Source organism: Vanellus vanellus (genome assembly GCF_965231255.1).
Source record: "Vanellus vanellus genome assembly, chromosome: 5".
NCBI lineage: Eukaryota > Metazoa > Chordata > Aves > Charadriiformes > Charadriidae > Vanellus > Vanellus vanellus.
The window spans coordinates 79,245,854-79,264,020 of NC_138910.1; the positions used below are offsets into that span (position 1 = coordinate 79,245,854).

An 18,167-nucleotide genomic window follows, 5' to 3' on the forward strand; every position below is an offset into this window, starting at 1 on the left:
AATCAGAAGAGTGAATATGTGTGCACAGGCAAAAGATGATTTTTAGAAGGAATTCAGAGAATCACACCAAAAATTGGAGATCAGAATATGCTCCAACACTACTGAAAGCCTTATTCTTACCTCGGACTGTTTTATCGTGCCACAAAGGCCTAATTCATTTTTAAAAGCTTATTCCTCATGTGAGAAGCAGTTCATGAAGAACTTGCACAAACCTCAGTCAAGAGGGTTCTCAAAACACAGCACATAGCTAGCAGGCAGCGTAACCACTCCCTGTGAACTGGAAGCATGTACTGAACTCCCCTTTTTACAAAAGGATGGTTTTTATGCAGACACCAGCCAAAAAACCTGATTCAAATGCCAAACTGCACTAGTAACATTTGTGTGTTCATTGAACCAAACGAAAGAAGAGAAAATAACTTTTATCTTTGTATACTTTATTCCAGGAGTGACCAATGTGGCACTTTATTTCAGTTAGGGATTTCACTCTCTTAGCAATTTCGATTCTTAAAGACACTTGAAAATCTGGCTTAAGGGCATATATCATTTTTGAAATGAGATTCAGATCAATATGTATTTTTAAATCACTCACTTATCTGTCATCTTAAGGAGTCAGCACATTGTTTCATACAAAAGCCAAGGTCAAGCCCCAGAAAGCTGCTCTATATCAAGAAAACCTTTGTGCTTTTTTCAATTTCTCAATAATACAACAATGCGTATCTCCAGTGAAATGTTTCTGTTACAAAGGAACTACACATACTGAGAATATCTGAAATGAAACAGATTCTGTGGTGTCAGTGTTTACGCTTTTGAGAATGGAATTCTGGTCTCCAAATGTAAATAAGAAGTCAACCAGTCAGGCAGACTTGTTCATATTTTATTTTAAATAGAAAACAAGAGACAATAATAATGTAAATTTCTCTGGCATTTCTTACCTTTATTACCAGAAAGACATCTTGAGAGGGATAAGTGATAGAAAAAATGGCAGATCTGGCCAGCGTGGATATAGCAGCAGGGGGCACATGTGGACGAAGCATTCCCTTCATTTGTTCAGAGTTTAAATCAAAGTAGAAATTTTCTGAAATCTATAGAAGAAGTTGAGTTGGAGAGCTTCAAGCATTAGTTATAATTTTTTTTTTGTAAACTCTTCATAAAAACAACAGACAAGTAAAAAAGCTAACAACATTGTCTCCTTTCAAACCATGCATAGAAAGAAAAACAAAAAGGCTTTTTCATTAAGAAATCAAGGCAAGACAGTGGGAAGGGAAAAAGGAAATGGAGCAAGCAATACACGCTACCTATAAAACTTCCTCTACCTCCTGTGAGGTAGGTAGTTCCATCACAGGACTAGAAATCACAATTGCTATCTGAATTGAAAATATCAAAGTATCAAAATAGAAAATGATCTTTAAGATCATTCATAGAAAAAAAAAAACCCAACACATCTCGAAGGAGAGACAGTGAGCTCTCTGCGCTGAAACACCAAATCCTTGACTATACCAAGGCTTCAAAGCCAAAGTGAATGTGAGCTGGTTATCAACACCAGAGGTCACTAAAGAACTTACTACATGAGAGGAAAAAAAAAAATAGAGCAATGAGATGATAAAATTGGCTTATGAAATGTGATTTAAATATTAAACAAAGTTCACATAATATCCCACATACTCTCATCTACATAACTTAAAACTCAATGCATTAAATTCAAGTCTTAAAGAGATAAATGTCACAATGCATATTTTTAACATTATTCTCTCTACTACTGCTAATATCTTGAATTAGGAAAACTAAGAGACTCCTCAAATATTAAATATAGAACATAAATAGGGGAATAAATGTATTTTGCATTTCCTATAACTTAGATCTTTAAAAGACTGCTCAGTTTTGTTTCAATTTTAGCATGTATGACTTCCTTGTGCATTATTAAAATGTTACTTGGACACACACTACGCTGAATCATGAAAAAGAGATTAAGAAAGTCATAAAAACTTAATCTAAAAAAAAGGTTTCAGTTACTTAAGGTCTCCCTGGGGAAGAGACTTTTGAAAGCCAAGATTGGACAATATATATATGCTGATTTCAGGCACTCACATATTAGATAATATTTTTAGAAAAGTGGTTATACTTCAACTGTGTTACTAAGCAGAAGAAGAACACACAAGGTGGTTTATAAAATGCCTTCATCATTCTTCCAACCACTAGTATGTCATTGTCTTCATTGTCTTCATAAAGGTTTGTTTCCAGAATTAATTCCTCCTTTTTCTTTTTTTAAATACAGGTTTGTAATGTTTAGCGGAAATGTCATCACTCAAGTAATTAAAAACCTACCTTTTTCTTTTCTTTAACATCATACAAAGCCAAACTTGCAAAAATGGGCTCAATTTCTATTTCAAATCTTAAAAGAAAGAAACACATAACGTCAGTTGACTTGCATTTTGTAAGAAAGAATAATCTACCCTCTCCCCAAACCCTTCCTGGATGATGCCTGACCACTGTTAAGCCAAGATGTCAGGAACAGCTGAGCCAACCTAAGGGCGCCCTCCTGCTGAAAAGAGGTCTTCCTCCCCAATTTCCCCCCGGTTCCTCTCCTGTTCTGCTTCCTCTGCATCGACTCTGCTCGCTTCCACCAAGACACGCATTGGTGCTCCCCGGATTTTCTAAAAGCCGTTTCAACTCATTGACCCAACAGAACGGTTGGGATTAGGGGCACAGGACATAAAGCATACTTCTACAAATGTTTTGATCCTCTTCAAGTGTGGTTTGAAAGCTGAGCAAAGCTGGACCACTTAGCTCCCCTGACTACCTTGAGAAGCTGTCCTATGTGCTAACTTACTACGCTGACCTGTTGGTACGGCTAAATGGCCAACTGCTCCTCTCAGCATTACCGACCAGAAAGTTCCTTCCTCTGGAGTGTCAGGGACAGCTATTTTGGCAATTTTCAATGCCTAACTTTTGTCAGAAAATACCAGTATCTCAAAAACTCTCTGAGAAAGGTGTCAGTCTTACAGAGTAACGGTTATCAAGTATTTATGCTAACTGAAACACTTCCAACAAAAACACTAACTTACGAAATAGAGCTAAACTTATTGCTAAATCACCTGGGAAGTTAAAGAAATTGAAAAATGTTCAAAACCTGTCCCTACGCCAAAGAGAGCAGGGCCTGAAATGCCATTCTCCTGTCTGCACAGCCTCCCCATGAAATTACTGCCCGATCCACGGTGGGACGCCCCCAGGACGGGGCACCCCGTCCTCGCACAGAGCTCTCAGCTTTTCAGCCTGGAACTCTTCCTGCCAACAGGGAGAAGAATAACATACAGGACTGCATTATCAAACAGGTATTCTCTCTAGTTTTGCAACAAAGGTGAGATTAACCTGAAAATGACCCTGCTTAGGTCATCTTAGCCTTCTCCCCGGGGAAGAGACTACATACGCCTTTTTGTGCCACTAAGAGAGCATGATCCTGGATGCTCGCTATCACAACTGTCAAGTACAGTTTCAGAGATTACTTTGGTACACAAACAAGCATGTACTTGGGCAGATTTGCTATAAATTTACAGTCAGCAAGAGATGCTTTAATAGCAGAAATCATTAATTTCCAGCATCTGACTTATTTATGCTAAAGAGACCATCCTTTGGAGAGGAAGCTCCACTGCTACTGCATATTATGTTGTTCCAGTTCATAAAAGGCTGCAAAATCAGTTCATCTCTATGGCTATATTAGGTCCTGGAGTACCCTACGAGCAGGAGATACGTCCCACACATATATCTCAGTTATGAGCCGCAATGTAGTCTAACCGGAGCTCTCTAATAAGAAGGGTTGACCTAACTGAGGACACAGAAGATGAATACAGCAGTGTGGAAAATCAGTTTTGTGCTTTATTTCTCCAAGGGAATAACAGTAAAATTTTACCTTGTGTTATTAGAGAAGAGTTATAGGCAATGAACCAGCTGCAGGTAACCCTATATTCAGGAGCTCCACTTCATTAAACTTGTTTAACAGGTTTCTATTCCTCCAGTTAATGCTTGCTAAGTATATAGAGTCTTCAGTCTTAAAGGGACACACTCAAGGTTGTTGAGCCTAAACTTTGGCAAATCTTTGGTTGCCTTATGTTTCAAGGCTTAATAATTTTTAATCTTTTTTTTGTCCACTTAAGCATCCCCATTACAGAGCTGAACACCAATGACTGGCCAACTTCAGAGCCCTGGACGAGCGCAGTGAAGCAGGCGTGCTAGTTACATGGAACAGGTATAGCTACAGACTGGCTGAAAAGCAACACAGAGAAAGGCCAAGGAAGGTGAACACTCTGTATCACACCACTAAAGAGAGTCTTGAAGATAAAACTGTCTGATGCACAGTACTGCGTAACTTATCCTTTACAGAACTAACCTTTAAGCCTATGACCAACCAACCAATGTTACATCCCTTCAAGGGTAATAAACAAGGCGGCAGAGTTATTCCAGACACACGTGGATACAACAGCGGATTTAAATTCTCAATTTCTGTAAGGCAGCCGCCTGTTGGAGTGATACTTACTTAAGGGACAAACACTTCACCAGGAGTCTTTGGCCAAAGTGTTCTTTGGGTACTTCAGGGACACTAAGTCGTTCTATAGGTTCCTCCTGAAATTTGTCACAGGAACAGCAATTTAGAGACACGACACTTGTACAAACCACTAATACCATTATGAATCAAACATACGTATCACTTTTTTCTTCGAAGGGACTAGCACTGATTTAATCCGAGGCTTACCAGCATGTTGCATTCAGCAGCAGCTATAAAGACGCTAAATTAAATCCCTTTAATGTTTCTACATTATGGGGGATTGCATAACCATAAAGGAAAGCCAATCTTCAGAAAGTAGCATCTATGGCAAGACAATATGCTAAAAAACATGTGACCTGCAAAATAGCCAAGGTTCTCGGGGATATTAAACATAGGTGATCTTAACTCCTTTAAATCCATGGCAGACACAATTGTCATGTTCCCTACATCCTATATTTTTTAGTCTCGCCCATGTGTATATAAAAATACCTCATCTGGCGCCGGATGTAGTGCAAAAAGCTCCTTATGCCTACTGGACTTCCTCTGATCTTCATTGTGGTGGTCAATCTCTTCATTTGGGGTTCGGTCCAGTAGGTTTGGGAGAAGGGCATCTGGAAGCGAGTTCTTCAGATCAAAAATACTGCACGCCCAGCTGCCCCGGGGAGTATCGTCAATCGACATTGAACGTCGTTTAAGGTCATCCTGAGATTCAACAAATTAAAAGCAACTTATAATGGGAAAGGGACTGCACTTTTAAAATGTGACGATAAATTAGGTTTTATGTAGCAAGGTTTTAAAGGTACATTACTTGTTCATCCTGGTAACTGTTGCCATCTGGAGCTTCGTCAGACTCAAAGATCTGTTTGGGGAGCCCCTTTTGCCTTTCCTTCTGTTTGTCTAAGGTGTTAGGATTAAATCCAGTTCCCAGCTTGTGATATCTGAAAACAAAGTATTTCAAATGCATTCTTAGCATCCTTTTTGACCCCAAACCCAGAAGGAGAATTACAGAACAAACCCCGTATTATCAGTGTGGGTCCTCTCAAAGCATAAACTGCTCTCTGCAAACAGTATTTCCAGTCATCCTCCACTGTAGCCGGGTAATAACCCATCAACCAATATTCCAGTACTACAATGTGACTCTGTTCAACTATAGAACAACCCTGGGTGATGTCAAAAGAAGTATTATCAATGGCCAATTAAGGTCATCATAAAACATGCAATTGTGAAGCCACGCTTAAAACAGGACAAGAACACAGGGATGGAAGGCCAGTGGTTCTGCTGGAGCAAGAACTGACTTGGAGCAGACAGTGTTAATACCTTTAAAACCAAAACACCAACTTCAGGTAGGACTGCACGAAATGCAGAGGTCCTGACTACCTCTGGAAAACATACGACTTTGACCTCAACTAAAATGAGCATCTTCCTACAGCATCTTTATAAGCAGAATCGGGTCCTTCAGAGCTTTCCAGGGTGTAAGAGTGCTTGCTAGTAAACAGTCTGTCTACTGTTGCTGACAAGACCAGATCTCTTTGACTAACAAATTTTTGGATACCAAATGGCACTGTGTCTATATTTACACACGCATATGGCCAGAGCCACAGTCTCCTTACAATACGCTCTCTAAGTCAGTTCCCAAAGTAGTGCTGGGGTCACGACTAGAATTAATCATCATTTCCCCTGGGGTGGGGGAGAGAGAAGGATAGCACATCAGAAGTCATGTTCTTCTAAACCTAGAACAGCTGGATTTTGCGTCCCCAGAGCTAGCCAAAGCACTTGTAACCATCCAATAGGATGGACTGAGAAACCTGTTACCATCCTTACTTGAAAAACAATTCAGTCCTTCCCAGCCAGGCTTTCGGGTTCTTCCCCTGCTCCAGCAGTATCCCTTCTGTTTCTACCCAGACCAGTGTCATGATTTGATCCAAGTAACAACTGCTATGGATATTTATGGAAGAGCCTCTCCTCCTCTGAAGAGGCTAGACAACCTTTGACTGCAGTTCAACAATCACTCAGCATACCTTCGCCTCACTCAGGCAACTCTGATATCTTTAGCGTCATACCTTCCCTGACACAGACTGCAACCTGCAGCTGATCTGCACAGGACAGAAGGCTCTACTGCCTCCAACGAAACCTCCTCAGTGCAGGAATCACAGCCGGGTATTCCAGACACCAGCGAAAGTCGCTGAGAAACCAAGAGTTGTGCTGGCTGGGTGGGTCACATTGCCCAAGCCTACTGCGCTTTCTAGACTCTGCGCACAAAGGCTGGTAGTTAATAAAGCATCTCTCTCTCTCTCAAGGGTTTCTTTCTGGGTGGGTTGGGTTTTTTTTTTGGTATGAGATTACAAAACACATTTTTATTAGGTCATCTTAGCACTGCACAGCATATCTTCAGCATCCCCTGAAGTGGTTCTCGGGACAACATTAAACCAGTGAATTGTAGCAACTGCCACAAGGGCAGAGCTGTAGCTGTAGTCAAGTCATTTGTAGGTGATGCACATCACACGGATCACTTACTCCTTGACAGTAGCTCTTGAAGTCATCAGACTTTCAATCATCCGAGAGAGTGTATGTTCCAAGGAAAGCTACTCAGAAACCTTCCTGCTAATCTGCATAAATTAATCAATGCATGCACATTCTCTAAACTGTTAACTCATTAGGTAAATGTTGTGATAGTTCACATACTAAAAATTATTTGTTTAAATTATGTACTTTCTCCAAGTCTCTTTGGGAACAAATGAAAGCTGCAGAGGGCACCTTATCTACCAGGTGGTTGTGACTGCACATAAATCTTACTTTGTTACAAAACTAATGCAATTTCTCTCTAAAAAGAGCTAAAAAGACATGGAACAAAGAAAGAAACAAATGCCGAAAGTAATTTTACTTGTTTGCATACCCTAATTTCTCTACCACCCTAAAGGAGCAACCGTTGACTAAAATGGCCTAGATTTTCAAAAACGCCCCACGGGGTTTTGACGTCCGAGATCTAATTTTCAAAACACAAAGCCTCATTTCATCTAAAGACAAAGCATCAGTTCAGCTGAGCTGAACAACTAAAAGCCAGGGCACATGGAATCAGTAGCCCAGACACTAATTTGTGAGCCTCCTCATACCAGCTATCCATCCTGCAAAAATTTAAATATGCAATCCAGTTGACAAATCCCGCAGGAGAACTCACTTTCTGTTCACAATCGCCCAGTCTTCCGTGTAACTTCTCACGCAGTCCCTCACATGAGGGTCCATCTCACTGTTAAAAGAATAAAAACAAACACCGTCAAAATCACAGCCATGATAATGACTTCTTAAACATACATACTTCCACTTTGGTTTGTATTTACTCTTTCAGGCATTTAGAGACAAAAAATCCAGGCTTCAGCCTTGCAGATACTCAAATGCAGAGCAATTCATTCCCTGGAGCGAGGTGCCGCCCTGTCACCTCCTACCTCTCTTCGGGCACGGCCGACACAAGCGTTCGACATTCTCGGGGGGTGTACACAACCTCGATGTCATCGGGAGGAAACTCAAGCAAGTCTCGCAGAGGTCCGGACTCCACTGAGATCGGGTGTGTAATAAGGTAGTCCTCCAACTCAACCGGGTCCACTGCTTCTGTAAGCGGTACCTGGGAAAAGACAAGCGATGGAAAGGTCTTAAAACAAGGTGAAAGAAAAAAGAAAAATCACATGCACATATTCTACTTTCTTTTTAAACCAGCTTTTCTGCTTTGTTGAGGAAACTTGATGTAACATCAGACAATAATTAACCTTAGTAGTGTTAACTTTAGCTAATACACATCACAAAGCTATTTTTCATGTCTTATCTTTTATCTGATATTTCCCTGGATATTTCTATGATGCGTACCATCATCACCTAAAAAAAAAAATATAAATTGAGAAAAAACAAAGGATTTCGTCTATTTTCAAGCAATTCATCAGTTTGCATCAAAAGAAAATTTTGCACTTTTTTTCCCCATGTGTATTACTCTATTTGTTTTTACCATGCTCTGATCACAAAGGGAACCTTCACCCTGATCCAAGATGCAAGAACCCTTTCACCCTCAGGCACGGCCCCCAGACAGGAATCCAGAGCAGGGGCGGATTTAGCACGAACTCAGGAAACCACAGAACTCTCAAACTTGAATTAAACCACTTCTCTGGGGAACACAAACCACAGTGTTGGTCTTCTACAGGTCCAAGGGTAACCACCTCTTCTCCCTGATTATTAGGGCCTTTAGTGCCAAGATGACTGTGCCCACGCCAGGAAGGGACACGGCTCTAAATAAAACGGCACCTTTCCTGGGCACAAAGCTTGCACCTGAAGCCCAAGGAATGTCTGAGCAAACAGACGTGCGGGACAACAGTAGATTTCACTGGTAGTACTGATCTCACCATACTGAAAAAAGTGAGCTCTTTTTAGATACGTGGAAAAAAAAAAAAAAATCCATAAACTGGATTCACACTCACATTGCATAACTATGTATTTTTACATATGTATATTGTATAAATATATATATATATTCTGATATGAGATCATTATGCTGAGGCTATACATAAACATAGACATTAAGAAAATAAAAGACTGAAAACAAGTTTTGAGGGACTTGTCTCTGCAGCAACTGACAGATTTCCTAGAATTCCCTGGCACATCCCAGCGAGGCTGAGTGGTTTAATGAGTCACAAAAACAGATCAAAATTCAGCAATTTTTCTCTACTACTTCCTCTTTCCTGTCATCCAGAAGATTTCTGTGGGACAGGGAAGTATCCTGTAGCGTGTTTTCTGTTGGAGATGACTTTAAAAAGAACGCTTACTACTTAAGTTTTAAATGCGCTGCTCAGAAAAATTGCTATACCAATCCCAAATTCCAATTTTTAAACTTCTATTGCCACAAAGTTCTGAAATGAATCAACTTTTTATTCAAGGAAAAAGACTTGGCTAACACAGCGGGTATTGAAAGATTCTCTCCTATCACAGCCAACTTCAATGAATACTGCAATTTATTTAAAATGCAGAAGGCAAATCCTTCAGCAGAAAAATGGCGTGACTCCAATGAAGTCAGGTGAGTTGGACGAGATGCCTTTATGCCAGATAAGAATCTGGTCCACCAAAAAGATACGATGTCTAGAAACTGCAATTTAGGTAAAAGATACAAATTAATTTCTGTGTCAAGAAATGCACCATCATCTATTTAACTCTGACCCCATAACTTTTTTCCCCCCTTCTAATCCCGAACTCTTGAAATTAACTTAAAGCATGCGATTTGGAGAATTTTGAAAATACAGAACAGATACTTTTAACTGTTTTCATCACCGCAGATCTCACAATGAGCAGGACTCGTCATTGCGCTTTCCCGCATTTACAGCTAACATGTCATCACCTCGCGCTATCTGTTTCTGACACACAGACAGCCCAGCTCCATTTGGCACCAGATCACTGACAAAACGCACAGCAGTGAAGTGTGACAGTTTATTATTGAGGAATTGCTAAGAGTGCAAGTTTTTTCAGAAGAGCTGCTGCGTACTACTACTGCTACTTTGCGAGCAGATAATCCTCTCCACCGATAAACCTCAAACCCAAAGAAGAGTAAGAACCCAGAAATGGAGACTCCTTGCAAATGAGGGTTAGGGTAGCCTCGGACGGTGACTTCAAGCTGCCTAACTGACCCTATGTTTAAGGCCTACCATTTTAAGACTCACTTGTAGGCCTCCTGCTGATCTCCCTTCCACACTGGCAGCTCCAGAGCTGAGGCACCATCCAGGGCGTTTGCTCAGCTAAACTGAGGTGACCATGAAAGTGTTGGGCTTCAATCCAGGTGAACTCATTAGCCTGTGCATCTCCCCAGGCTAACAAAGAGGAACCTTTTCCTCATTCCCTCCCATCTTTCTAATCCCTTCATCCCGATAAACATTAGAAAATTACAACAGACAACGAAAAAAGCTCTGTATTGACCCAGAGATGAAGGGGACATGCAGGACCAAGCAGACACAGGGCAGAGATTGCCAACGCCCCAAACGCGCCGTCTTTCCCCATTCCTGGCATTCTACATCTCAGATGTCACTTGTCCAACTAGAGCATTGTAACATCATATCGGACAACAGAGGAAGGAACAGGCTACCTAGTTAAAAACCCCCTGATCCGGAAAGGCGGGCAGTGCTTGGGGGGCTGTCCACCACCGGGTCCCGGCTCTGCGCTCCGGGGCCTTCCAAGCCCTTCGTACATCCCTGGATTAGGCCCAAGGTTACTCTTCACAATTTTCCAGTTTGTCTCCTCGGATAACTATTGTGCCATGAAGATGTAAACAAACATAAAAGTCAAACCCAGAAGCCTGTATTAGACTCACCATCTGTGCAGCCAGAAATACTGTCTAGCACCTGAGTAAACAGGCCAAACATAAATTCATGGTTATGAAGAGGAACTACTTCGTGTCAGACTATTGGCAGATAAAAGACACGCACATTATTTTAAGCTTTAGATATTTGTGGGGGAAGAAGTGATGAAAGAGGAGGAGGAAATAAGGATGAACAAATGCACCAAAAGCAAAATGAACCCAACTGGTGTCCCGGTGTCTGAACTGAACCTCGACAGCTCTTCTCATGGCTCTCACTGCTGATGCCTTAAACATACCTCCCTCCTGCATCCCTCTGAAGTTGTGGATGAGGCCAGGAACAGAACAGCATACAAGGGGCTATTCCCGTGTTATCTGCAACCTGGCCAAAGCCTCCTGAAATCATCACACGAACCCATCAGATCAAACGCACACACCGGAGGAGTCGGATGAGTTCCGATAAAGACCTGGTTATCCAACCTCCTCGTCCCAGCCTCACCACTGATGGAGGAGCAGAACCTGCTCTATCATCTCATCTCCGAGTCTCCAGGCCCAGCTTACCTCCTCGTGGCACCAGGAAAAATAACGAGGCACCCAACCGCCGACTCCCCTGGCCCAGCAGGGCTGTGATACTTCCTTAGCTTACAGAAGTTCCACCCTGATCCTGGTGCACCGCTCCGATGCACAGCTGATCTCCAGATTATCACACAAATAGCAAGGCTCACTTCCAGCTGCATATTAAAAGGTTTTGAAATCCGCTGCCACAGAAATGGGGGAACAGCTGAGGAGCTATAAAGCTGTCCTCTCCCACAGCCCTGCTGGCTGGCAGGCTGCAGACAGCGATCCTCGACGCAGTCTTCATCCCGCTTCCAGGAAAAGCCTTTTGGATTCCTCCCGATAGCTCCTAGAAAGCAGCAGTAGGCATCTCTTCCATGAAATGCAGCCGGTTTTTCTTCATCTGTCTTCCAAAGGCACAGGGATGATTTCAGTCAGGTATTTGCAAACGTGCAGTCCACCCACCAACCAGCTAATAAACCTAACGGGGAAATACTGGAGCGTTACTGTAAGAAATGACTGACAGGGTGTCCGTTTCTTGCAAGACGAGTTTATTAAGGCCCTCCAGAAACCGAAGCTGTACCGGGGCTCTGACTGTCTTCCCAAACCAGGACTATGGAATAGTCTAAATTAATGGCAAAGACACGCTAAAAATATGCAAAGGAAAGCCTGCTCCCAGAAACACGATTACTGGTCTTTTTTCTTTAGAAGAGCACTTCGATTTTGTGTGATACTCTTTGATTTTGTGTGAGCTGTAATGACAGATCGAATTTTGAACAACCTTTCAGACAATTCCTTCACGCAGTTTTCACTCAGTCTTTATCCCAGGATCAGGCACTGCCACATCACTCAGGGCAAGTGTGATTCTGGTGCTATTAAAATGAGTAAGACTACCCGGGGAGAAAGGGGCCGCTGGGTATGAGTACAAGGGGCATAGCCTGCCGACATAAACGCCAAACACAACGTACTGATAAACTGAGAGTCCAGAAGAAATCAAATGGGGCTCTGTCTTTTGCAGACTTACACAGCCCAATTACCCCAAATCAAACACATCGCTTGCAAGTAATGATTCTGCATATATATGTCCTTAACCCAACCAGAGACACACGGTTCGGCTTCTTAACTGACACCAGATGGATTGATTTGCTTTATATGAACTGTTTAACAGACACATTCCATAGGTGCATCCACGTCGTTGCAGCTATGGCTCTCAGCAGTTGCATTACGAAACCCTATTTCAAAGGTTTACAACTCTCCTGCAACAGGGACAGTCAAGCTTTCTTCTTCAAGGCTGTGTTATTCTTCACTGTTATATCCCCTTAAAAGCTTGAAAATAAAATTTCGCTTCCTATCGACTTTGTCCTTCTCTGGACAGCAAACATTGTATTTTGCTGTAGTTTTAGTGCACCACTAGCCGAAACATGTCTCCATCCTATTTATGTCCTTCTTTTGAGCACCTACCTGTATCATCATCATCAGTTACAGAAGAAGCATCTGCACAAATCTGGCGACAGGGGCAGGAGCCTCTGCTTGGGGACATGGCATAACTCCATGGAGGCTAACACAAACCCCCAGTTACTTTAGCCAAGCATCTCACCCACGGAGCTCCAGGAGCAAAGGGGTAACAGGAGGGAAAGCTACACCCAGGGCACCACACTGCAACGCTCATGGCTTTATTCCACCCCACCAAGGAAGCAAAAAATGAAATCCAAAAGGCAGATTTGTATTAGACCTGCTCTATCATGTCATTCCTGAGAAGAGATGACTGCAACCATCTCCCTCGTGCACAGAGCAGACCCTCTGCCAAGCAGGACTTCTCGCATGTCCCAAGGACCAGGGTTTTGCCGAGCGGCAGTGCTGCCCCTGTACAACTGCCGGGGAAGGCAGGAGCCGTTCTCAGAGGGAGCTCAGCAAGCAGACGTGTGCAGGGCAAGGTGATTCAACCGGCAGCAGGGCTGCCTCACTAACGAAGGCAACGGGGATACTTGCCACAAATGCACGTTTCAATCATACTCAAGAAACGACCAAAGGATAAGTATTTAATTAGCATGCCATTTAATCAGCCATCACGAAGTGCCCGTGCCTGAACAGCCTCCCCCTCCAGTTGCCGCCTTACCGAACCAATTACACCTACGCGAGTAGCTCAAGACGAAAGGTCTGCTCTCCCGGGCACTGTGCGGAAGCTCAGTAAGGGATCACAGTAGCAACTAGGGCAGAAAAAGGGACAATTATTACCTCCATCTCACAGACACTGACAGAAGCACAGAAGAAGTCCTGTGCAGATCACTGCTGTGTGCCCTGATGTCCACAGGCATCCAGATTTTTGCCTGAAGGACTTTAACCTATCCCTCCCCTACACGAACAGCTGGGCAGAGGGGATATTTCTAGGTCCTATTCCAGAATTTTGTTGCCTAACTCATATGTGTCATACTGAGTAACACAAGAGCAGTCTTGTGGGACACGCTCTAAGCAACACACTGGTCCCAGCTAAGATTTGGCAGACTCTTCCAGCTAGCACATGTCAGCACAGCCGTCAAAAGCACCGTGTCCCTCGCATTTCCTTCTCCCTCCCTCACCTCTGCCCTCCCAAGATGCTTATTCTCACGGGGAGCCACAACGGCAGTTGAAATGGTTATGACGTGATGGCTTGGCAGGATGCATCTGGCAGAACAAGGATTTGAACCCAAGTTGCTCAATCCAAGACCAATTTTCCTTTTATTTAAAATAAGATGCATAATTCCCAAGGGCAGAGACCCAGTCTCTGTGAGGATCACAGTACAATTTGGGCCCCTGTCAAAATGACAATGGCAAAGCCTAGAAGGTTATACCTCCTGCCTCCTGTGTGGGAGCAAAATTCCCTGCAAGGATACGATAAGGGACCTTGAAAAACTAACCTTGCAGAGCTCCTCATCACAGGGAGGATCCTGACTACTATTTTTACTTGGTGGCTAAGCGCTTCTTCAAAATCAGGGTGCTATTTCTTGCCAATTTTGAAAGTAGGACAAAGTTCCATCTTAACTTCAATACTTCCTTAAATATTAAACACTTTATAATGTGCTAAAACTGTAACAGATTGCGCCAAAGCTTCAAATTCTAAATTAATACCAACTTCCCACCCACTGCCTCCCTGGGCAAAATCTTGGAAGGACTGAAGCGGCAGATTAACATTTCAAAGCTGAGCGCCAGCCTTCTCCCAGCTATCGCTAGGTCTCCAGGGCAAACACTCACTTCCCTTCTTGAGCATTCAGGAATGCAGATGGCCTGTTCTTGCTGTAGCAAAATCCCCGGCACCCTTAAAGGGACACTGGTATCTCAGGGAACTGCAACAGGAGTCAAATCTGATGTACTGTAGGAAGGACAGATAAATCTGAGAACACAGGAAATTAACATACTAAAAAAAAATAAAATTTTCAGGCAAGCTAAAGAAGGTAATGGTTTAAAGAAATACATTTGCTAAACAGAGGCATCGGATTTATTTTTAAGCATGAACTACAGGCCACAGCCACTCTAAGAGGTTCTGAAACATGAACAGTGCAATAGTAACCACTGACAAAAACATGGTTTACTTTCATAAACATTTTCTCTCACCTAAACACTTAGTCCAACAATGGTCATCGCTGGATCTAAATTCTAAGAGTCACAGTCATCTGCTGCCCCTACCACACTTCAGAAAACCCATACCCTTCATTTCATAACCCTGATGACTGCTGAGCACAGAGAACTCCTGCTTTTAATTTTTTGGCTGCATTTATAATACATGGAAATATTCAAGTGAACCAAGGAGATTCCTAGGCAATCTCTGCTTTTCATCAACCACAGACTGCTACCAACCCTCAACAGGGATGGCACCTCCCCAGCCATCAAGTGCCGTGGTTACCTCCACATACATGCGTACTGCCTCTGGAATGCAGTTCCTATCTCCTGCTTTGCTCTAGCTCTTATTACTTCTTTTGCATGGTGTTTTGAAAGACGTAATTACTATAGAAAATAGCTGATAAAAGTCCTTCCTTTCAAATTTTAAACGTGCCTCAAAAACTTCTGTAAGCATTCTCTGTTACGACAAAAATTGTTTTAGAAATAGTCTGATGCCTCCATTTTTAAGATCTTAAAATATTTAGCATTAAGTTCTGGATTCTTTTTACAAACAAGCCCAATGATCTGCAATGTGTGTCAAATTCACGTAATATCACAACGCTTGAAAGGGAAAAAGCCTCTAATGAAAGGATTTATTTGTAAATATACCTACCTAAAGAGTGATCCTACGTGTAAGAAGGAACAGCCAGCAAGAAAACCAGTGAGATGTTTTATGTACAAATATTGCTAGGTTATTTGCTATTATAACTGGTTGCTAATGTAAGAAGCCATTTGGGCATAGAAATATTAATATTAATCAGAGATTAATTAGTTATCTGGGAATACTAAAGCAATTTCTTACCAAACCCTGAAAGACACAAGTTATGCCTCCAAGGATGGGTAAGAAGAAAGACAGTATCTTCTTTGATGACTAAGAATCATGTAATTTCACCGAGAGTATTTGAAGAACACAAAGACTTTGATACAGAAAACACAAGTGCTGAGACTGATCTAAAAGATCTGATAAACTGCACCAAAACTGAGAGCGCGGAGACTGAAACGACAAAAACATCAAAGCTCCATTATTAAAGAAATGAAAAAGCCAAACAGTTTGACCAGAGACTGCAGAAAAATCACAGACTTCCCACTTTCGGCAGAAACACTACATCTGCTCAGTGGAGATGGACCCCTCCAGACCCTCCGGGTTCACACAGGCAAACCGCGGTGGCTCTGGACTGTGCAAGCCGAATCGTGGTAACCACGAACGCACGTGCTCTTCTGAGAGGAAAATACTTGGCACAGTCACGTCTCAATTATCAGTGGACAATGTATCCAATGTATGGATTAACCAGGAGACACACGAAGACGCCAGAGACGTCACGTAGAGCTGCCTACGCTATTTAGCTCAGGAGCAGCACAAGAGGAGCTGAAGTGGTTTGTACACGTGCCCAGGTGAAGAAATTACTGCCTCTGCCACATTCACGGGGAGCAAAGCTTCACCTACCAAACCATGCAGGTCCGAGCCGCCTTCGGGCACAGACAGTCCCAACGTCTCGGCTCTCTGCACCCGAGCAGCCCTGCCTGGAGACGCCAGCAACGAGCCCCTGCAGCGGCACGGCCGGCACGGAGTCAGGCTCTGCCCGTCCACCGATGCTCTGGGGACCACAGGGGACCTCCAGCCTCCTTGCCTGCTGCTCCCAGCTGGCCCTGCAGAGCCAGGCGAGTGTCCCTGCACCGCGACAGCGTTGGCCAGGCTGGTGCAAAGCCCGGGGGCGTCCACCCAACCCCGCTAGCCCAGAGAATAGAGGCGTGAGTCTCATTCAGATTAGCTTAGCGCTGAAAAGGCTAATAATGCATTTAAGCTGCATGATGACTGCAAAAGACTGCAAGCGCGTGTATACAAAGGAACTACTGCGGCGGCGCACCTACACCTTAGATGCTCACGTGTCCTCTGACATAGGTTTACTCCTTCATGCGCTCTCACAGCCGGCACTAAAGCACGCTGCGCCTGCTCTCCAGAGCCTTCGGAGGCAAGCGGACGAGAAGGAGAAAGCAGCTGTAATTTAGCATCGTGAAGCGCCGGTCTTCCAATCCTCCGCTGCTTGCTGGGACCGTGGCAGCAGGAGTGTGAAAGACTGCAAGCAGACCAACAGGGACTCGGACTGAAAATTTTTACGTTGCAATTTGCATGCAATATTAAGAATTTTTTGCAGCTCAGGGTATTAGCAGCGTTTCCTAAGCATCAGTTTGTTTATGCACTTTATTCCTGAAAAAGATGCGTCACAACGAACTAATAAACAAAGAACAGGACTTAATGGCATTTTTTTAGATTCTGATTACTTATTAACAGGCCTGTCGCAAATGCTTTGTTTAAGTAACCAAATTTACTTGGTATAATAACATTTCGTTAAGGTTAGTTCTCTCTGCTAAGGCATAAACTCTTTAAGTTATTGCAGATAAACGACTCAGCGACCCTTCACTGGGTACCAGACTAACCAACTCAACCCATAAAATGCCCGTGACCTCTGCAACAGGACTCGCTACTGATTTTAGAAATAGTCCGTAGCAGTTTTAATCTACTAAAGAGAGCGCCTGCACCAGAGCGGAGTTAACTGTGAGCAATCCCTAATGGGAGGAGGCAGGGAAGAGGATGTGGATGCCTCTCCCATCCTCCCCTGTCTGATGAGGCTCCACCATTCAGCAAGGCAGGGCAAAACCTCCAGGAAATACATATAATGGGAGTCACTATTAAGCCTTAATCAGCTTTGAGAGAGCATTAAGACTTGGCTCATTTTCCTTTTCATTTTAGTGATTTTGGTGATAAAATTACTTGGCTCTGAACACTTCAAAACGCCCTTTTCCATGCTACATAGGATACTGTCATGTTTTCCCTTGCAGTGTTTTCCATTCATTTGCACAAATTATCTTTTCTTCTCCTTTTAAATGATGCTAAAATAAACAATGAAAATGTACAAAGGAACCTATATTCTCTTACTGAATAATTAGATACTATCTTTGAATACACAACCGAAGTCTGACATCCAATAAATCCAAGACAAAGGCTCAATTAGCCCAGATAATGCCCATAAACCCGGCAGTGCTTTACAAAGACATGTAAATGTCAGCACCTTTATTTTACATCCAGAAAATGGAGCGCTGAGAGCGGACATGGTCGGATCACATCAC

General features: G+C 43.0%; 1 protein-coding gene across 1 annotated transcript in view; it reads right to left on the reverse strand.

The window, feature by feature from the left end:
* DOCK7 (dedicator of cytokinesis 7) overlaps window positions 1-18,167 on the reverse strand; it is a gene marked incomplete at its 5' end in the record, with an annotated part of 107,034 nt that overhangs the window by 74,454 nt on the left and 14,413 nt on the right. The window contains 7 exons of the mRNA XM_082483646.1: window positions 933-1,082; window positions 2,323-2,389; window positions 4,529-4,614; window positions 5,027-5,239; window positions 5,346-5,475; window positions 7,713-7,781; window positions 7,978-8,153. Of these exons, the coding sequence (XP_082339772.1) occupies window positions 933-1,082; window positions 2,323-2,389; window positions 4,529-4,614; window positions 5,027-5,239; window positions 5,346-5,475; window positions 7,713-7,781; window positions 7,978-8,153 (891 nt within the window). The remainder of the gene's footprint in view (window positions 1-932; window positions 1,083-2,322; window positions 2,390-4,528; window positions 4,615-5,026; window positions 5,240-5,345; window positions 5,476-7,712; window positions 7,782-7,977; window positions 8,154-18,167) is intronic.